The 22,496-nt window shown below is 40.0% G+C and overlaps 2 protein-coding genes across 2 annotated transcripts in view; both read right to left on the bottom strand.

Annotated features, from left to right (window-relative positions):
- hipk3a (homeodomain interacting protein kinase 3a) overlaps positions 1–12,137 on the bottom strand; it is a 28,270-nt gene extending 16,133 nt beyond the window's left edge. Inside the window, exons 1-4 of the mRNA XM_085913924.1 lie at positions 12,119–12,137; positions 6,289–7,208; positions 5,993–6,184; positions 5,703–5,884 (exon numbers count right to left, since the gene is read on the bottom strand). Of these exons, the coding sequence (XP_085770050.1) occupies positions 5,703–5,884; positions 5,993–6,184; positions 6,289–7,206 (1,292 nt within the window). The 5' untranslated portion in view covers positions 7,207–7,208; positions 12,119–12,137. The remainder of the gene's footprint in view (positions 1–5,702; positions 5,885–5,992; positions 6,185–6,288; positions 7,209–12,118) is intronic.
- A 1,716-nt stretch (positions 12,138–13,853) lies between these two features.
- Positions 13,854–22,427, bottom strand: tcp11l1 (t-complex 11, testis-specific-like 1). The gene is made up of 10 exons (XM_085913981.1): positions 21,992–22,427; positions 21,595–21,741; positions 20,483–20,615; positions 20,285–20,405; positions 19,759–19,979; positions 19,032–19,168; positions 17,536–17,705; positions 17,260–17,441; positions 16,063–16,235; positions 13,854–15,978 (listed from the first exon to the last, which is right to left on the bottom strand). The coding sequence occupies exons 2-10, from the start codon at positions 21,731–21,733 to the stop codon at positions 15,755–15,757; spliced, it is 1,500 nt and encodes a 499-aa protein (XP_085770107.1). The 5' UTR covers positions 21,734–21,741; positions 21,992–22,427; the 3' UTR covers positions 13,854–15,754.
- Between the last annotated feature and the right edge of the window lie 69 nt (positions 22,428–22,496).

Here is a 22,496-nt window from a genome sequence, read left to right as displayed (position 1 = left end):
GTTGCTTTAGACATTTTACAGCACAATCTTTTTTTACTCGGCTATTTGCCCTGGAAGAGAGAACAGTCATTTCTTAACAATTCCTTAACAGGAAGAAGTTAAGATTATGCAATATATCAATGATGCAAAGTTTTTCTTCCTTCATTACAATGTGCATTGTCTAATGTTACGATCAACAAGGAAGAATCTGACTAAAAATTATTTCTTAAACAACTGCAGCATTTATTACTGTTACGGCTCGTCGTAGAGCAGGCCAGCATTCATTCAATACCCCAATTATTTGCCAAATACCCCACAAACAGAGACGACTGCCATGTTCTTTGTGTGTCTGGTTTTGATTAAGATTTTGGTTTGTCTTGTGCTGCTTTCCTTTGCACTATTTAAATGTTTGTTCAGAAATCTGAGACACATTTAAAGAATTTTCTGGGGGGGGTGGCGGGGGGATCCTCCTATATTTGCTGAAAAACTGTTGTGTTCAGGTCAAAGAAATAAATATACAACTTTTCAAATAGTTGTGCTGTTTTTGTTCGGTTAAAGTCATTTATGTTGTGAATTTGTCTGTATTTACAATGTCCTGTTTTGTTGGCATTCCATTAATGCACCATCGCATGGTAAAAGTCAAACTGAAAATTGCTTCTCACTGTAAACTTGTGTACTGTAGTATACTTTGCTATCACAAATTCCTTGTGTTCCAAACCTTTGCTATTGTATGTGAATGCTGAGAGGTGAATTTACACCACTTGCATATCGTACCTAATGTGCATATTCAATTCCCCATGTGAGTTAATGTCATTTTTTTTTCTAGCATGCTATTTAGACTAGCACGCTTGCTAATACAAATGAATGTCAAAGCAGTTTGTATTGATAGCGTCAAATATGAACACATCTGTTTATGTAGATTAGCGACATGATTGTGTATATTGCAGATGTATGACACTGATGCTTAATCATCTCAATTTTAAGTGCTTTTCTGCCCTCTAGTGGCATTACACACAATTCAATTTTCTGGAGGGAGGTGTGGAATAATCAATTATTTGTAGCGTGGCTTGGTCCCTATCTCCACTGTCTCCATTATGGAGTGTAGGAAGCAAGAGGCAAAGAAGAGGAAAATTAAACTAGGACTCCAGTGTGACCCCCGCGTTGTTGGATGGCTGGCTTCCCCTGTTGATGACATGCGTCAACCGCGACCCCGTGGGCAACTCCAGCCTTGGGGGAATGTCTCCCCTGTGTCCACCCAAATATGGTTAGGTGGCAAGCAGGGACTCATAACACTGTTTAAAGTTTGCAATTAAACATAAGTGAATATGAGGCTTTGGAAAGCTCTTTGGCAGCCATCATACTCTGCCATGTGCACTCCACCATTTTAATCAAATTGGGTTTATCATCTGTTGATTGGAGTACCATGACAAGGTTATGGCTCGATACCACTTATTTTTAGAAGCGGTATTTAAAAAAATAAAAATAAAAGGCTGCTCGCCGACGCTGTCTTAAAGACGCAAAGACACTTATCTACCGACGTGTGGACCACGATATTTTTTATGGATTATGGCTTGATACCACTAATTTAGAGCAGCCATAATTAAAAAAATAAAATAAAAGGCTGCTCGCCAACGCTGGCATACACGGGAAACCACCTGTCTGTGTGTGTGAAACGCCTGGAATGGAATGAACAGCAACTTTCAATCAAAAGCCCTTTTACAAGCAATATATGGGTTTGAGGGGAAATCCAGAAGGCTTGACAAAAGCAAACTCAAATGATGGAACAGTAGAAGCACTGACAGCATGAGTCAGACCTAAAACCTGTCCTAAAACCTCTTGTGATCAGAGAGGATCTGTCGCCGCCGCGTGCTATCTTCCTTTTCACCTGATCTGCTTGGCTGAATTATTTACATAGCCCAGTGCTCCATTTACATTGTGTGAGTTGTCTTTACAACACTAATCCCCAAAAGATACTACCATCGCTTCTGCTATGGCATGTGAGGAAGAGATCATTCACGGAAAAATTAAAACATCCATTTGCCTCAAAAAGAAAACAACAAACCTTTTGAGAGTACAAGCACCAAGTGATGATCTGGAAAAACATAAATATGCGAGTGGAGTTGACACAGCGTGCCCGCGTGGCATTAGTAGTCTAGCTGTCGCTAACTCGTCGTGCAGCCGCCATATCGTGGAATCATGTGACTCGTGTTGACGTGTCGAAGGTATTCATATACGCTCACCGACTGCCCGACAGCTGCAATATGTCCCTGCCACATTACGCTGACAGACTAAAGTCAACATATATTTTTATTGGTTAAGACAAGGGACTCTCGTTTTCCCCCGTATGGAGCATTCCTTATGCGGTGATCACAACAACTCCAAGAACAATCTAGATCCTAGTCTAAGATCCTCAGTTAGACTTTGAATCTTTTGGTTTATTTCGAGTTACGCCGGTCATAATTCCTTGAAGGGACTCGCCCGCTTGTGTAGAGCGATATAGTTGCTAGGCAACGGTTGATCAACACTCACTGACAATGCATGTTGCAACAGCTTCAAAAATACTTTCACTCATGAGTGCTGTGATCTGATGAAATGACTTTTTTTTTTGGGATTCATCAAATATAGAGCGTAAAAACATATCCTGCTTCAAAGTAGCCACTATCGTAAGTTAGTATAACTTCCGGATCCACCACGCGTGCTTATTTTACATTGTAGGTTTACTTATATACATTTTCGAAATAAATCTCTTATGGAATTCATATCTCTTATGAAAAGTCAACAATCCAGAAATTTGGGCCAACCATGGACTTCATTGCGTCACTCCAGTATGGTTGTAGTGCACGACATTCCAAAGTATGCAAGGTGGGTGTGTCTGGATGGGAGAACATTCAAAGTCCGCAAGCCTGTTGCGTAAATAAATGACAACAAAACACGACACGCACGAGGCGCCATCAGCCCTCGTCGCCACCCACGCCCTGTTTTTTTTTTCCCTCCCTGCGCCTCATGTGCAAAGACATTTTTGGAGCGTGAATGCCGTTGCACCATCGGAGCTGAATACCAAACATGTTTGATAATTTCAGCACTAGTTGCGCACAACTGTGCATAGTGCTCTTCATATACCAAATATGGCGGCACCCAGTAAACACCTTTGGGAGGCTCTCCTGGAGGAAAAAATGATTTGGCAAGATTACACCTGCCTGTATGCTGTCAGGTCCCCATAATATAAGGACAAGACCAAAAAGGGACAAGGGAACAATATCTCTTTCGCTTTGAGCTCACTTGAATCTGGCTCGGAAGGTTGCCGTCTTAAATTGTCCCATGATCCCAAACACGTGATCGACGCAACTTTAAGCAGCTACGCCAATGGCACCGAGTGTGCTGAGAACATCACCATCAGCTCTCGGGAGCCAACCACGCTTGACGCGTGTCAAAATATGATCTGTGACTGAGATTGCACAGGGAATCTGAGGCGTGCATGCACACAAGGTCGTCCATCTTGGATCACTAATGTCCAACGTTGGGGAAAAAAAAAAAAAAAAAAAAAGTGTTCCAAGATATCTATATCATAACAGAAAAAAACAGTTTGCACTAACCTTTGTCTTTGAAAGAAAAAAACATGACAAGAATAGATATCAGTTCACACCTTAAAATGTGTTTCTCTACTTTTAGTAAAATGGTTTGAGTTAGGTAGTAGTTAGTAACTTCAATTTCGAAAAGTGTATTCTTTTAATCGAACGTCCAAAAAAAAGGAAACTATATTAGTGCAAGGGCACCTCCTAATAATTCTCTTTGTGTGTCTTAACATGTGAAGAAATTGACAATAAAGCAGACTTTGACTTTGATAATGTATTATATAAATTGTATGATGTATAATCTTTTTTTAATCTCCGCTGATAGCGGTATTGTGACATACTGTAACTTGCCTGCTACGTTCAAGCAGTTTAGGCAACCAGTTAAGTCATTTCACATAGATGTGCTGTTGACTTTTTATCGGTCATTGAGTAACCTGCGTGACATATTCAGACTTTGGGGCTGGTACACAGTGGTACATACATGAGCACACCCAGGCACACACAGGAATGTCTATTTTTTTTTCTTCTTGGATCCAAATATGGGTTTTCACATACCAGCATGTTCTTCAGCAGACTGCGTCCGAAATGACCCCCCCCCCCACCCCCCCCCCCAAAATTGTCCCCTTTTCGCTGAGCAATGCTGTCATTGCTCAACATGAGAGCGGAAACAAATTCAGAGCCAGACAAGTTCCACATAAAATCTGCATATTATGCAACAACTCAAGTCTTATGCTCACCCCTGTCATAGGGTGGATTTGTGAGAGTCTGGTTTTCCCTGATACTGACAGTACACTTTCTATTTTACAATTTTGACAAAACAAGTTGCTTCAAAATGTGTTTACTTAAGATATTGAGAATGCTTTGCTCTCGCGTTAACAAGTAATAATGTTCAGAAGAAAGCCAAATTATGGGTTTTGCCACCCTGCACAAACATTGTCAAAGAATGTTGCACAAGAGGAAGCGACAGTTTACATGCTCCAAAACAATGTACTTGCTAAGACTTGTTGGGGAGAGCATAAGTGAAATAGAACGGCTTGACTGTTGTACCGTGATTGTAGCAGAACTACTTTGCAGATTACAAACATTACATTTTCTTTTAAATAGCTAAACTTTGAGGTTAAGGAGAATAGGCACAAGAAAGTGATTCATAGTTTTGTTCCTCATAAGCAATCATAATCTCCCTGTGTTATGCAAAAGTAAATACAAGGTGGGACTTGTTGAAAGCAGATGAGACTTGAGTACATAAATTCAGGCATATATTCAGCAATGCAAACATACAAGACAGAGCAGGGGAGTAGCAACAGCAAAACTGCAATGTAGCCAGTAATATTTGTGCAATGCATGTCGGTTCATATATTTCATTGCTATTTTCAGAATACTGCAGTTTGTACAATGTGCCAACATTTGCACGGTCACCCGACTTCAATCAAAAACAGATTTCATCAGCACAACAAAACATGACATTGCAATACTGTTCGATTTAGTCAACTCTTCTTTATGTGCGCTAGTGCTGAACGACGAAGAAAAAAAAAAATGTAGCGATTGCAATTTCAAATCGTTTTGCTATTTTCGTGAAATTGAGCTTCAGTGCACTTTTCACAATGTCAGCAGTAACGTTTACAAAGATGAAAGAAAATGACAACATACGATCTAGTGTACACCGAAGCACTTTTATTTGGGGGGGGGGGGTCTTTCCTGACTTTGCATTTCACTTCAGCGATTAGCGTTCTTAGCAACTCCTCCTTTGCCTCCTCAGTGAAAGCTCTACTATTTTGATTACTGAGGTAGTTTGTCACCACAGCGGAGAGGATCCGCATCACACTATTTGTTGCTGCTGCTGCACACATACTTATAATCATGATATGATTTAATGAAGTCGCATTGCTGCAGCGCCAGCTCGTTTAGCGCCTAGCAGTCGCAGTGCTAATGGAAGAAAAGGGAGTATGGGTGACAGTGTGACGTAGATGCTACGCGAGCTAATGTGACCTGTCCACCGTAGCGTGCTGTTGTTGAACATGGGAAATAAGAACCCTTTAAAAAAAATAAAAAACTTTCCCCTTGTTAATCCATTAAATAGAGGTTCCACTGTATTGTACTGTATTTGTCATTAACAACCAATGTTCAATATACAACTTGGGCGAAAAGTAATACCTGTAGTATCTGGACTGCAGGTAGGTTGAGCAGACTGCCTTTGAGGTGTGGCTGGCGGAGCCAAAGTCAATAACCTTAACTCTGTATGGCTGCCTGGATGGGTCTATGAGCATGATGTTCTCAGGCTTCAGGTCAGCATGAATCAAACCCAGGGATTTCAGTTTCTTTAACGCTGTCGCCACCTACAAAAACAATGTGTCAACTTTGACTTTGAATGACAGGCTGCGATGACTTTTATGGATTCTTTTAAAACTGGCTCTCTGTACACTTAGTAACTGCGTCTGCATTACCTGCAGCAATATAGGCCTGATGATTTTGAGTGGCAGGGGGCTGAACTTGTTCTGCTTAAGGAAGTCATACAGGTTTTGTTCAAGCATCTCAAACACCAGACAGGTGTGATTGCGGTGCTGAAAGCACTCCAGAGCCCGCACCACATTGTGCTCATCTGCGTTCTCACTGCTTAACCGAGCAAGGATCTCCACCTGTAAACAAAATGGCATGATGTGAAGTCCACCTTCATGAATTTAGAAACAATGTGCTCCTAAAATGCGTTCAAATAAAATAGTTACATACGATGAATACTAACCTCAATTTGTCCCTGACGTGCATACGACGGGTGGTTCTTCAATATTTTGACAGCCACCACTTCGTTCGTTTCCCTCTTCCAACACTTCACCACCTGACCAAAGGTGCCACGTCCGAGGAAATCCAACACTTCATAGCTGTGTTTCGCTGAGCAGAGAACCTCATGCTGAACTAACTGATAGTCGCCATCTCCTGTTCCTGATCTGTTTGTGGTCGCCGTCGCCCCAGTAGTGACGTTAGACCTGATTTTTTTCCCATTGGATTCATTCCCAATGCCAACCGATTCGCTAACCTTGTCTTGAGAAGACCGTGCCCCCTTACTTGCTCCTTTAGCGACATTATGATTCCCCGTTTGCAACATTATAGTAGGAGCCGGCAGTGAAGGTAGCTCTGATGCCTCCTCCACTATTTGCATGGTTCCTACAGAGCTGTTATCCTGCTGCGGTTGTACAACTTCACCTTTCTTCTGTTTGCATCTCTGGATCACACCTGAGTCTAGGTTTACATGTCCACCGCCTCCTTCGCTTGAGCCCCTTTCTTCTTCAAATAGCCTCCTTTCCTGAGGACCTTTGTTCCCACAATGAGACCCCTGAGCTTTGATTCCAACAAGGCCTTCTTCTCTCCTCTCCACAGTTCGCGATCCCAATGGGTGAGGCCTACTCTCCTCACTCTCTTCAATTGCTCTTGCCCAGTGCAGTCTTTCCAAGTCATCGACCGTTGATGGGAATACGTTGTTCGGGTGGGCAATTCCGTAGTTGACTCCGATCACATAGGTTTTAGGTGGAGGTGATACGGGAAAGGCTTTGCTGGTGTTATTACTGTGATGGGCTTCCCCTGTGTGTTTGCTGTTACTGGTTCCTAAGGCACTTGTTTGAGCTGAGTGCAAGTGTGATGGCTGAATCAAGACATGCAAGGCCATACCTGAAAAGAGAAAAGTAAACAAAATCAGTCACATTATCAATTATTTGGGGGGAAGGTAATGATTTTTTTGTAAAATAATGCAAAGGCCTGGGACAACAAACAAAATCGCTGGCTTGGGGTCAGAGCAAGGGTAGCCTACACTGTATGCCAATAAGAACTTTGATGCGTATCCTTTTCTTGCTGTCAGGGCTAACCGGCAATCATGGTGCTGCTGCCTCATTTCGTAAAATGAGGTTATTACCAGCAGCTGAAGCCAAAAATAGTCCGGTTATCCTACTAAATTACGACTAAATGAGGTGCTTGGATGATCGATTACACATTTCACAAATGTTTGACTGGAGTTGTGTTAAAGCAAAGAACATCCGAGTTTGAACAGGCAAATTCAAAAGTATGTCATCAGTAATAGAGTGGTTGTCTCCCAACACAGACATTGGGAGTTCGATCCTCAAAGTGTCCTTGAGGAAGACACTCCAACCCCTAGAAATGTCACCAGTAGGTGAATGAGGTGTGCAGCGCTTTGAGTACCTAACGTAGAAAAGTGCTATACAAGTCGTCCATTTACCGTTTACTCTTGAGGTCTGCAAAATACATATTCTAAAAACTTACATAACAGCATATCTTACTTTTTTAATCAAATTAGCTTTGCTTATAGACAAGAAAATTGTTTATTGTTATGCACAATATGAATTTAAAAATGTTGATTCTATTAAAAAATGCTAATTTGTGAAATATTTATTGTTTATGCAAGATTTTTTTCAGGCCAGTGAGATTACCCTGAAAAAAAAAACTGCACAAAATTGTTTATGCAAGATTTTTTCAGGCCAGTGAGATTACCCTGAAAAAAAAAAAAAACTGCACAAAATTTGAAAGTTGCTTCTTAAATGAAGTGATTCACAAAATTACTCTGCAAATATATATATATATATATATATATAAATTTAAGACTTATAGTTGGCTGGCAACCAGTTCAGGGTGTCCCCCGCCTACTGCCCGATGACGGCTGGGATAGGCTCCAGCACGCCTGCGACCCCCGTGGGGGCAAAGTGGTTCAGAAAATGGATGATTGGATAGTTTGATCCATAATTTCAATGTTATTTTAGCAAATGTTTTGACACTTGTCATTTGTACACTATTAAAAACTACAACTACAATTACACAAACCCTACCTAGAAGGTTGAGCCAACATGGTGCTCTAAGAGGAAAGGGGAACTAGTGCACTGTAATAGAAGATGAGGGAAGCCTGTTGTAATGTAGCGGGTCGGTTGCACACCGAGTAGAACTGCAGAGCAAGCAGGTTACAAGGAAACGGCACACCACAAGGCTGTATATGACAAATCAAACCAGAATAAACTTCAGATGCTTAACGACAAATCATTACCAAAAAAAATACTCAGCATACACATGGTCATTTGGCTCTTCCTACTAGAAATCTGGAGGGTTTTAATTCAAAACTATTTGACATTAGTCTTCTTGCAACTATGCAGTGCTAAAATTAAAATGACTTGGTGACCAATCACAGCAACAAGTGCCACATCAAGGCAAATAGCAAGGCCCGGAACTGGAATTGAAGATATCAATCTTAGCCATAAAGTTTTTTTGTCAAATGTGTCAAATGTCTACGTTGAAATGCACTTAATAATTGTGTTAAGGACAAAATTCGGGTTTCTGAAACATTCGGAAAACCCCATTTACATACCACAATGAACATTACCCTCACACATTTAAATACCACAAATGAAACTGCGACCGAAACAGGTGTCATTGCACAAAAAAAAAAATCAATTTGTTTCTTTCTTACATCAATGAAGCATGCTTACATTCATTTCACTCACGACAGAAAGAAAGCAGAAGGTTTCCTCCCTGTTCTAAACGCAAATCCACTTTTTTCCCATCAATATTGACTGCTTTTCTTAGCCTTAATAGTGCAGTTAGCCATCAAGCACTCTCAAGGCAGTTCTACTGGTTGACAGGTCTTTTATGAAAGTGTCATTGACTCATTGGTGAGTCGCTCGCCACATACACAGAAATCTCGATCTTACGCGGACTTTGCGGTCCAGAATTTGGTAATCACGTGAACCCCAAAAGCGCATTGTATAGAAAGTCTTGTGACTAATTTTGTCACCTTGTGGATTTAACATTAGCGTCCCGCGTGTGACATGGGTCGAGTCAGCCAAAGACTATTGTAAAGGAGAGAATCCGGTCAGAATAAAATATTTGTCATCTTGCCTAATGAATACGTTTTTTATTTCCTTCTTTCATTTGTGCGGCCCAGTCCAAGGTGGCCCGCTATCCACTGGTTGGAGACCAACCACTGGTGCGTATCCATGCTGAGATATTCACAATAGAAAATGGGCCGGAAAGGGCATCTTGAGGTTTTTGCATGCGTTTACGTGAACTTCAAAAACTCAAATACTGCCAATACTTGGATTTTAAAAGGGTTATTTACTGCAGGTAAACACAATCACTGCTTGAATTGAAATGCCTGCGGGGAGCCAGTGTCTTTCCCAACGACTAAAACAGTCACACACAGGCTCAGACAGGTAGATTGGGTGTGCTTCAAAAACCACCTGACTAAACAACAGACTTTGGCTTTCTGAATACAGTTTTAATGATTTCTCACATAGGGACAATCTAGAGGAGCTCTGGTCCATATAAAATATCATAACAGATTTTTGTGATGAGCGAAATGGGACCAAGATAAATCATTTCAAAATGTTTTCCATCCAAAGTCCTGTGAGACGTTTCTGTGATGGACTATATAAATAGATTTGACTTGCCTTTGGCCTTCTGAGTAGCCTTCTAAACCATTTTTTTTTTTCCTGAGAGTTTTCGTTTTAAAGGGATATCTAGCCAGTCTAGCTCTTGGTAATGTCACTGAGGTGCCATATCTTCTCAACCTAATGATGACTGTCTTCACTGTGTTGCATTCTATATTTAATGCCTTCAAAATCTTTCCAATGCTTCTCCTGACTACTAACTTCGAACAATGTGATACCATGATGCTCTCTGCCAAACCCGGACACTAAGTCAAGCTTTGTGCTTTAATATGCAACTTGTCAGGGAAAGCATATCTGAATATTAGAATTTTAAGTCGCTGTTTCTTATCATATGAAATAAATGTATCTTACGATACAACACTAAGACTGAACACTTGCAAGACCTGAAAACTGAAAGACAACATAAAATGAAATAGCACTTACGTGTCCCCATGCTTAATAGGTTAAGAGAAAAGCCAGCTCTAATTCTCTTCATTTCTAGAATGCTAGCTTTATGTTTCAAGATATTGATAGTGCTGACTCATTGGAAGCTGCACACACCTCTAACTGTCTCAACTGCAGAAACAAGTTGCCACATAAACTAAGGCTAATAAGTCCAAGCCGTATGTTTCTACGCGACAATGTCGGACACTGACCCAGTTTTATTTATTTTTTTGGTAATTAGAGAAAAGCATTGATTTTGCGGGACACAGTCTCAATTTGCAGGACATGTTAATTGAGCCTCAAACCCTGTACGTTCACGCGCTACGGGGTTAGTCATCCTACACGTAACTGTAGACGAGTCCAGCTCTTCTTACTACGCTCTTAGTAAAGCAACAGTAAATCCTGCTTTTCTGTAAGGTAAGTAAATGTGACATGCAAGAAAATGTTTTTCACTCCAACTGGTTTCATAGAGAGTTGTATGTACAGTGGTACCTTCACTAACAAGTTATATGTATGATAGGCTTTATGGTGCATGGTTTGAATAAGCATTCATAGTTTCAAATGTTTGATGTTGATCTCAGAGTAAAAATCTTGTCTGAAGAACAAATGATTTGACCAACTTCATGGAACAGATCCTGTGTACACGGGAAGCGCCACACGAGTGACGAATAAAAGACAGTGCTTCCAAGGTGGCAACGACTTATTTTTAAACTACATCCACCTTCTACACCCACAGCTGCAGGTCTGGAAAAGTATTAATAGCGACCTGATGCAACAGACTAAGCAAGCAGTAATGCAAAGAAGCCATGTGGCTTCGAAGGATCAACTATTTCACCTTGTGTGTCCTTGCCATACGGCCATGTCTACCATAACTTTGAGGGCTACTTGCTTATTCCCTCATTCACACATGCGCACACACACACACACACACACACACACACACACACACACACACACACACACACAGACAGACAGACAGACAGACACACACACACACACACACAAACATATCCCTTGTCTGCTAAAGTGGTAGCCTGATCCCCCCCACAGTTTGGTGACCAGATCCACTCCTGAAATGGAGAGCCACGTATCACACCGAGTACTTGTAGAGATGAACACATGTCAAAGAATACCAGCTGCACAGGCAGTTTGTTTCGTGATTAATTTCGGACACAGTAACCATATGGAAAGGATAGTATTGGTGTTGGTGTGTTTGAGAGGGGGGAGGACGGCAACAGTCTGAACACCTGTTGAGACTCAGACGCGTGTTACAATGAAGTGAAATACTGTTCGAGTACAAGTGTTACTTCAATGGTTTGAAAGCAGATTGAATCCTTTCGTACCTATGTACTGTATGCACTGTACTTTGAGTTACGTGAGCAGCTCGTGTTGCATAATACCAAGCTATTCTTTACAGTTCATTCAAGTTAGTTCGCGAACATTTTTGCGACAACAAAGTTTTTTTTTTCACCTCCAACTACCCAAATAAAGAAACAAAGGTTAAAGTGAAAATCCTTAGCCGTATTTAGATGACGGCAAGCGGTTCGTGTCAAAGCTAGCCTGCTACCACAAACACAACGAACTTGGCTAAGCTTATTTGTTAGCAAACAAGCCAGCAATGGGCGAAGTCATTTCGGTGCACTAGTCAAAACACCAAACTGACAAAATATCATTAATACAATACAGTTTTATTAATAGTAGATGACTTACCTTCAGTAAGACCCGTATACCGAATAAGTCATCGCGTGAAAGAGGCTCGCAGCGAGAAGCAACGCCACCGTCAAACCCTGCATCGGTGTTGCTGCTGCTACTACTGCCATCTTGTTCGACGTCGAGTACCGCTCACTGACTTTTTGCACATTTGAAGCTCTAAATAAAAACTAATAACTAGTAGTTACCAGGGCCGGCCATAACCCGTGATTTCTCGATACGTCCCGCGTTTCGTCGAATGTTGCTTTTAGGTCTGCTCAGGGCGAAAAATCGGCCTTTCTAAACTTCTGCATAATAATACGCCTTGTGGCTGACACACGTAGGGGCTGCTGCTGCTAGCTGTTGCTTCCTCGCATGTGTGGAATGTCGGGTAGGTCGCGTAAGGGGGGAGGAGAGGTGTCGAAGTGAAATGTCAACCAGTGACAACTGAACTAATTTGGTAACTCAACATCAAAATATCATTTATTGTCAATCGATCCAAAGCTTCTTGTGTGAATTCTAAGGGGGGAAGCAGTCACGCAACAAACATATTATTCAAAGTATCTAAAAATAAATCTACAATAATTAAATCAAAATAACTTAAGATCTATGTTGTAAATTTACCAGAGAAATTCCTCATTTATTCATAAATTATTTTTGAAAGATGTATATTATGCTCACTCCACTTTAATGGAAGAACTAGTGATGTTTGTTTTCAAAACAAAAGAACATAGTAGTGCTAAAACGTAAAAGTAGTAAATTAAGTTGTGCGTTTATGAGTACAAATTTAAAAGAGTCGAGTCAAAATCCAATAGATAACCAATTTAAAGTGGTGCTCTGCAGGGGATGGTTCAAAAACTATTTTATTATTTATAGTAAAGATACAATAAACACATCGGAAATGTTAAAAGTTATATTGTTTGCTAATGACACAATTATTATTTGGACAAACGTAGATTATGACAAACTAATGACAACCTTAAAAACAAAGCTCGTTAAATTTAGCGATTGTTTTCTTAATGCCATTAAAACTAATTATTTGCTATTTAATAAGACGTTTTTGCCCGTAAATGGGTTTAAATTTATACAATACGACAAAAGAAAAGATAGACGTGAGTCAATTTTTTGAAAAACTTGTCGATGACCAGCTTAACTGGAAAAAAAAATGTAACTCCAAACTTTCCAAAATAGTAGATTTAACATACCACACAAGACACACAAAATACTGAAAAAAAGACTCAGTAATCGTAGTAGTAGTTCTTCAAGTAATAGTACTTGTAGTAGTAGTTGTACTTGTATTAGTACAAGTACCTGAAGTAGTCGTAGTTGTAGTACTTGTACTGGTAGTAGCAGCACCTGTAGTAGTATTTGATGTAGTAGATGTTATGGTAGTAGTACGTTTAGTACTTGTAGTACTGTAAGTAGTAGAAGTGGTGGTAGTAGTATTTGTTGTACTGTAATAGTAGGAGTATAGTGCTTGAAGTAGTTATAGTAGTGCTTGTAGAACTTGTAGTTGGACTTGTATAATTGTAATAATACTTGTGGTACATGTTTTAGTAGTAGTAGTACTTGTAGTACTTGAAGTAGTAGTAGTTGTAGCATTGCTGTAAATTACTTGTACTACTGAAGTATAGTAATCATAGTAGTACATGTAGTAGTTGTAGGAGTCATAGTAGTCCTTGTAGTAGTACGTGTATACTTGTAATAATGTAGTACTTGTATTAAAGAAAACCAAAATATAAAAACACACACCCAGCAAGGGAAAGCAGCTTTATTTATATAGCGCATTTCATACACAGTGCAATACATGCTTCAGATAATTGAAGTACAACATTTAAAAGCACTGACTTAATTAAAATTACTAAAAGGATGTACAGTGCAAGAACAAGATTTTTGAAAAAAAAAAATTTTTTAAAATGCTTTATAAGGTGAAGTCAAATATAATAAATTATTTTCGATAACATGTTCATGTGGCCCAACTAGTCAAAACATGGGTATACTGATTTAATACTATGTTGGTGGAATTGGAATTAAGCAGCAAACTCAAAACTCATCCATCTCATGGGGTGGCCCTTTTGCCACTTGCTGTTGACTGAAAATGACAACAGTTGGCCAAAGTTCATCTTGCAAATATCACGACCACACTCACAATACAGGTGGAATATAATCATAATGTCATGTTTAGACTAACTTCAGAGGGTGTGGGTTCGATTCCACCTCCAGGCCTCCCTGTGTGGAGTTTGCATGTTCTCCCCGAGCCCGCGTGGATTTCCTCCCACGTCCCAAAAAAACATGCTTGGTAGGCCGATTGAGCACTCCAAATTGCCCCTAGGTGTGAGTGCCAGTGCGGATGGTTGTTCGTCTCTGTGTGCCCTGCGATTGACTGGAAACCGATTCAGGGTGTCCTCTGCGATGACTGCTGGGATAAGCTCCAGCACGCCCGCGACCCCCATGGATGGATGGATGTTTAGAGTAGTGGTGGAAGAACACAATGTCTTTACATGACTTCCACAAGAGACCATAGGTATGGTGGGGAAAATCCTACTTTCTAACCTGGATTTAAAAGAATTTCAATTTGAATCTGACTTCACTTCTGCTGGCATCTTATTCCATTTGTGTGCAGCATAATTGCTAAATGCTGCTTTAACATGTTTTTTTTTTTTAATACTGAGCTCCACTGATTGACCGGCGTCTGCAGAGCCCTGCTGAGTTGCTTTTTTTCACTGTGTGCAGAGCCTAAAGTTTATTCTACAGCTGACTTGGAAGCCAATGTAAAGAAGCCTTTAGGGCTGAAATGAAATATTCAGATTTTGGTGCTGGTCAGTGCCCAAACTGCAGCATTCTGAATGAGCTGCAGCTGTTTGATGTTCTTTTGAGAGAGTCAAAATACTGTTAGAATAATGACCAACACAGTGCTGATCAGCAGAACAAAAATATGTAGTATAATACATTTCATTGTCATTGATGTAAAATGTCACTTATCTGGACAAGAGTCAATAGATTTCACGAGAGTGTTTGCCACTGCCTGACACTTTCCTCTTGTATCAAGACACACTGGTGCTTTTGTATTTCTAAAGCAAATTTTCTCCACAAAAACTTTCTTTCTTACACTTCTGTCGCAATTGTCTAGTGTGGTAGGAGGAAGTTAGCAGCAACACGCACAGTTGAGTAGTAATATTCTTTAGACTTGCCACGACTAAGAGCATAACTACTTTTTAGTTCACATCTCTTGGACCAAACTATGAAAACTAAGAAAAACTCATTGAGTGGACGTTCTCTTCTATCCAACTTATCCAGTATTGGTTAATTCTAGGGTAAAGCTGGTGCACCAAATTTGTGCCTTTGCTTTTACATTTCTATATGAATCTGCAAAACCACTGCAGCTCCAGTGACTCAATTGTGACGATCATGTGTTCTTTAAACCTCCCAAGATTCAAGAACTGGTCCAAAAATAACACATTAGACTTGACAGAGTTGATCTACATATAAACTGGGCATTTTTTTTCAAAGTAGCGCTAGTGTTTTAAAAGCATTATTTTCCTCTGAGCAATAATTTTATTGCTACCAGCCAGCACTGCTCATCCTCATCCTCATCTCCGTTTGTAGAACTTAAGTGTTCCCTTGAATAGCTACGTCACGCCGCCACTGTGAAAGTGTTTATGTCTCTGTGCTGGCACAACCTCCTGATGAGAAGCATTTTTGGAGAATCTTTTGGTAGAATGGGGAGAAGACAAGCTTGTTGAAATTGACCAGACAACTTAAGCGAACAGAGAGTTCTTTTAGCTCTTTGGAGATGGGTGCAAGACCTCCAGGTATAGGAAGAGGGGTTTGGTGTTGACTGGACTCCAGAGTAGCCAGCAGGTAGCTCTGAACCCGAGAGTCTGAAAGAAATGGCAAGAAGAGACAAAAGAGGAGGGTCAATCCAAATTTCGGCCAACAACAAAATTATCATCGACATCGCTTACCCATCAACTGACGGACTGTGTTGTTCGGGTGGATGGTGGCTGAGATTTGCCCCACCAGAGTGTTTTTTTGCTCAGTAGATAATGGAGTGTAGCCATGCTTGCTTAAACATTGATTTAGCTCCATGCACAGTTTCTCCCCAGTGGTCACCAGGGTCTCCTGAAGATTGAAAGACCTTGAAAAAGGAAATATATTTGTATGAAGAAACACAACGTTGGATATTATGCAGCAAAACGTCTTTTTTTTTTTTTTTTCATGTTGAAATTATGGAACACAGAGTGACTGGCCCAACAGTACCTACACACTTGAATGCATCACATATTGTCCGATCATATTGCTCACTTTTGATCGGCAAGCTTGACACAGAGGGGAATTGTTCATTTATATATCATTGTGGCTGTAGTTTGCATTGCATTGCAGCACTACAAATTACAAATACAACACGAATATTGTTAAACTAACGCATTCCAAAATTCCTACAAAAATTCCTAATTTCTTCATTAATTATTTTTGGAAGATGCAGATTGTATATTCACATCTGAATGAAATGATAGCATGGATACAAAGTACAACTACGGTGAATAGGTGTAAATAAGTAACTGTATTTTCTGGACTATAAGAGTTTTTTTTCATAGTTTGGACTGGGGTGCGACTTATACTCTGGAGCGACTTATGCGTGAAACTATTAACACATTATTATATCATTTCACATATTATTTTCACACTAAACCCCAAGTAGGCGCTCTAGGTCTGTGTTGAAAATTGTGTTGATGAGTCTGACGTCAGCGACGTAGAAGAGGAAGCACCGCATCATCTACCTCCGGTGTTGGCAGAGTTGTTTAAAAGTGACACAAAAGGATGAAGATTTCATTGGATTTAATGATTTGGAGTGACACGGGTGGTGTGGTAAACTTGTTAGCATGTTATATATGCTATAGTTATCTGAATAACTCTTAATGTTATGTTAACATACCATGCACGTTCTCAGTTCGTCGCATACCGTACAATTATTCAGCCTGTTGTTGCCTCTATTCTATTTTTATTTTAAATTGCCCTTCAAGATGACATGTCTGTTCTTGGTGTTGGATTTTATAAATCGCTCCTTATAGTCCGGAAAATACAGTACCTAATTTGACCAAATTTGTCTATGTCATGATTTCCACACTTTAACAAAACTGTTTGTTGGTGTTTGTACTTACAGTGTGTGCATGTCAGCAAGCATGGCGTGAACAGTGTTTTTAAGCATCTCCATGAGGCCCGGAAGGCCTGAAATGGCTTCTCCCGTGGTGGTGTAAACAATGAGTAATATCGATGAAAGCAAAATTAATTTTTCAGTCATCTGCTGCATTTCCTGGAATCGAGTCTGATCCATCAACATTGTCTAGGTAGCAAGAAAAAAAAAAACACAACTATAGCACAGAAGTCATTTTTTCCAGAGTGACAAACAGACAAAAAAAATCTATCAAAAGGTTTACCTCGGGGAAGGGCTCCGAAAGGTGTTCCCATTTAAGTAGTCGCAAATATGCTTGATTATGGACATGAGCAGGGAGGATAGTAGGAGGAGCAGATGAGGCACCAGTAGAAGAAACCTGTCTCATGTTCTCCAATGTGTCTTTCAGCCACTTCTCTGTGTAGTCCAAAGCATCTGAAAAAGAGAGAAATTTGTTTTCCAATTACAAATTAGTGTACTCAACACCACTTGTTGAAGACCAAAAATTACACTTGAAATGTATTTGTTGAAAAAGTCTAAACACCAAACTGGAATGTATATTATTGAGATTTGCTGCAATTGACTAAAAGAAAAACGGGGGTCCCTCATTTTTCACAGGAGATGCATTCCAGAACCACCTACGAAAAACAAAACTCCGCAAAGTAGAAGCAATATATATATGATTTAGAAATTTAAAAAACTAATTTCCAACACGTGGTGTTTCTTGTTGGCAACTAGAAGGCATGGATGTATTTACAAGTCGAGTGGTTTTCCTTGCCAAGCAATGCAACATGTCCACTTTCAGAATTACCAGACCACACTAACCCGGGGGACATCATGCATAGCGATACCAAAGTGAGTCACGGTTGCGCATTAATCTCCTGTTGCATTACACAATATTAAAGCTTTTTAAACCCTCCCCAATACTTTTACACGACATAAATCTTTCCCATTCCCACACTGTTCTGTGCATGTATTGTAGCTTTACAGTAAATAAAAGAACAAACTGTACATAGCACATGATTTTGAAATGGAAAGAAAATTATATGTAGTTTTCAAAATGTTCCACAAATATAGTTGTACTAAATTCATTTTGTTTCCCTTGTCAATCACACATCAGAGTGATGTACATGCCGAAACATGTCAGGTAATGCAACCTAAAATAAATTGTGATAAAAGAACACAAAAAAGTGTTCCACAAATATAAATCTGTTAAGTGCAGTGTACATTTTGATTCATGAAAGTTCATGCCGAAACATGTCAGGTAATGCAACCTAAAATAAATTGTGATAAAAGAACACAAAAAAGTGTTCCACAAATATAAATCTGTTAAGTGCAGTGTACATTTTGATTCCGTCTCTGCTACTCTTGATAGCCCCAAATACAATTCAGTGCAATAAATTGCGATATTTCAGAATCCAACTGAGACCTTAACATTGCAAAAATTGACAGGGATTTACCTTGTGGAGTCCCTGCATGGTGAATTGAATTGTGGTCTGTAATGCCTTCTGGGGCTCCTCATACAATATGTTGTCCTGTATCACTTTTTATCAATTGATAAAAAGATAGGAGTGTCAGTCAAGGAAGCCTCAGGTTGCTAAATAAGGAGGCATGAACGCTTATGTGCATTTTAATTGCCTCAAATTTGTGATGTGGCCGCAAGGTGTGATTCAAATTTTGTCATCGCTCCAAAACCAGTGGCAGAGATTCTTTTAGATGTGAGTCAAAGACTAACAATGTTAATTTGTATATTGCTCTTACTAGGTTGTCTGTCCAGAAACTCCTGGAATTTGTTCCTTTCATACTCCACAGACTGCTGCATCAGATGAGGCCTGATGCTGCTTACAGCAAAGTTAGCCATGTCCAACTTCATCAGGTCCAACAGAGATAATATGGCCCTAGGAGAACAATGGCAAAAAAAAAAAAAAAGTTAAACCTTTGTAATATTTCCAAGCTATATTGTTGTCTGGGGCCATGTATTAGACTAGTACTTTAAAACTCATCTCTTCGATGGGATCAATTTTCTTTAAAGCTTGTTCACGTTTAGTCAGGGGTGAAAAAGAGCATATCCCAGCTGACTTTAAGGTAAAAAGGCCTGGTTGCCATTTAATCGCAGGGTACCTACCAATCGCAGCCATTTATATCTATGGACAATTTTGAGTCTTGTCTAGCTTAGTCTAATAGTTGTCAATGCGTGTTTTTGGAATGTGGGAGGCCCCCGGAGTATGCAGCGAAAACCCCATGCGAGCATAGCCTGGACAATCACACAGGAAGGCCAAAGATGAGATAGGAAGTCAAGAACCTCTCCAATGTAAAGCGGCCATGCTAACCACTAGTCACTGGGACTAGTCCACCATGTTGCCCCAACATAATCACATAAAATGTTTTGAACAACACCAAAGGCATTCTCGGGGTGGAAAAGGCTTGATGAACACATAATTCTGCTGTTGACAGTTGTTTTGCCTTGATTTACTTTTCTGTCACTTACTTGAGCAAAGGGACAAATTCGGTGATCTCCTTCAGCTTACTGACATCCTCATCCCTACAGGGGGCACAAAGCGATCCCATCATCTCAATAATGAAATTGGATAGAGCAGAAACGTCCAGTGCTTGTTTCTCCGCCTGCTGCTGGATTAGAGTCAGGTCAAGAACCGCCTCAATTCGGGTCCGTAAGTGACTATGGCCGGGCAGCAAGAAAGATAGCAACGTCTGTGGATAAATAATGATTAATTAACTATGGCTAAAAAAAAAAAAAAAAAAAAAAACAATTACAACATTGATGATATCAACACAAGTGGCGATGCAACAATTTTCATAGGCAAAGAAAATGTGACACCATACCATGCTCTCCCCTACTTTGTTGGGCTTGTTTTCATTTCTAATCTAATACTTTTACTTCAATACATTGTTTCTTTAGATCCAGAAATTATATAAGTGAATCCCTGGGTTGCAGTAGTTCACTCATTGATTTGCCAGGGGATAAAAGTTTGGTTTTGTCGTGTCTTGGACTTCACCTCTTTAATTTCAGCCAGCTGTTGGATAACATGGCCATACTGCGGTGGATCTTCCTTTAATTGAGCTTCCAGATAATCCCAAAATGCCTGGTGAACAATCTCTTTTACTTTGCGCTCCAAACTGTACAACAGGGGGAGTGGAGGAGTTGTTATTCAAAGAACTGATTTCATCTTTCCGGCATGCAAAAACAACCTCACCTTCCTTCAGGTAGCTCTGTCGGTTTGACTTGAAAAGACTGGTTAACCATGATTTCGTGGGCCAAAACCATATTGGTGACTCCTTTTGCTGTTTCCATTAATTCTTCCACAGACACAAGCCTGGGTGGGCTGGCTATGAGGTAAGAAAACACCCCCCAAAAAATTAAGACCAACAGGATGTATTACTAGAAACATTCTAATTTTCTCAGATATTCTCAACACAAGTGATTTATTGAATCAGTCATACAAAAATATCAAACAAATTCATTAAACAGATAATCAGTGGCGACTCATTCGGAATGGTAAAGTGGTTGACAGTTGACTTGACACGGCATGGATTTCGCGGGAAGGTAGTCTAGTGTAGTGTTTGTCAACCACTGTGCCGAGAGTGATCGTCAGGTGTGCTGTGGAAAATTATCCAATTTCACCGAATTGGTCTAAAAATATTTTTTGAAAATGAATTAACCAGGATATCAGCTCTGTGTTCATCTAAACATGCACAGGTTTAACACTCAGTGAGTAAAATATACTGAGCTTGACATTTTGTACATGCAACTTTTCATATTGTAACAGTGAAATCTTTCCCAAATATTATTACACTTCAAGTGCACTTTTTATTCGAAAGAAGAAATATAAAAGATGATAAAATAAGTTTTTGAGTTGATTCCTATTCAAGACAATTTGATAAGACTGACTGTATTGTTAATATAGGTGGCTACGTTTTAACAGATTGTTGTTGGTGTGCCTCAAGATTTTTTCCACTGAAAAGGTGTGCCGTGAATGAAAAAAGCTTGACAAACACTGGTCTAGTTAGTGGACACGCAATGGGATTGGAAGTTTTCACCACTTAGAAAAATTTAACTATCAGAAAGACTGGGGGAGGAAAGTTTGGTTCCGTCCTTGTGTGTTTAGTGCATCTCCTTAAAACGTAACACTCGTTTTTCCCCCCTCACTTCCAAGGGCACATTTTGATTTCATACGTAAAATATGGGGGTGTTAAAGACTTTTTAAGACCCTAAATTTCACGTTCTAAATTTGACACTTTTTAAGGACCCGCGGGAACTCAAATTAAATACTAAGTAGATTTTTTGCGAAATTGAATTCTTCCTTACCTTGTGGAGCGCTTCCTCTGTGTGGACTTGGTGTATTTGATCGGACACGCTTCCTCACGGACTGCTCAGAAGTATCTTGAGCATTCCCATCAGACTCTTTGTCTCCTCCACTCTCGATGTGGTCAGCCTCATTTGACATGCTCGGGTCTGCAGAATATCAAATGCAGTGACGACTTGAAATGTTTTCTTAAAATAACGATTACATGGTTGTCACAAGCGGTATGGGTTATTTAGTAGGTAAAGTGTTAGAATACACGAATTAAACAAAATGTAGAATGCTTTCGTTATCAACTTAAAGACGAATGATAGCGTTTAAATGCGTCACGCTCACACTAAATTGGAAGACTCAAAAACGACAAAATCTGTTTACACTCGTTTCGGTTGCAACGTCATTTACCTTATGGTCAGTTGTCTCTTGTAATTTGATTTAGCTGGACCTCCAATTTTATAGCAACACCACAGCGGAGATGCAGCTGCTTCTTCAAGTCTACTGCTGTGACAGAAATATTTACACGCTCAACGGTCGTACAACGTATTTTACACCGAGTGCTTTTCGTTTCATCTAGAAAAACAGATTTTAACGAGTGATGGGCAGGTTTGTGCCGAAGATTCTGGGCGTGTGTCGAGAAATCCAGGAAGTGAGGCGCCTATCGAGGCGTGATTCGTTACGGACGTGTAACGTCACTAGAGCCATGTGACGACCCACTTGTTCAGGAAACCGTTCGAATTATTTATCAGTGCAAATAACCCACGTGAATACATGTATGGATGGAGAAGCAGTTGGAAAGCTTCAAAACCTTCATGGCACGATCATGAGCATCATTTTGAAGAGTCTCACTTCCGGGTATGGGGTGGCTACGTCACTCTCAAGCCCCTCCCTCTTGTTGTTGTTGAAAAGGGCT

The sequence above is a fragment of the Syngnathus leptorhynchus genome, chromosome 6 (assembly GCF_054491065.1).
Source record: "Syngnathus leptorhynchus isolate UIUO chromosome 6, UIUO_Slep, whole genome shotgun sequence".
NCBI classification, from domain to species: Eukaryota; Metazoa; Chordata; class Actinopteri; order Syngnathiformes; family Syngnathidae; genus Syngnathus; species Syngnathus leptorhynchus.
Note: the sequence above shows the minus strand (reverse complement) of the source record. Positions and strands in the feature narration are given on the sequence as shown.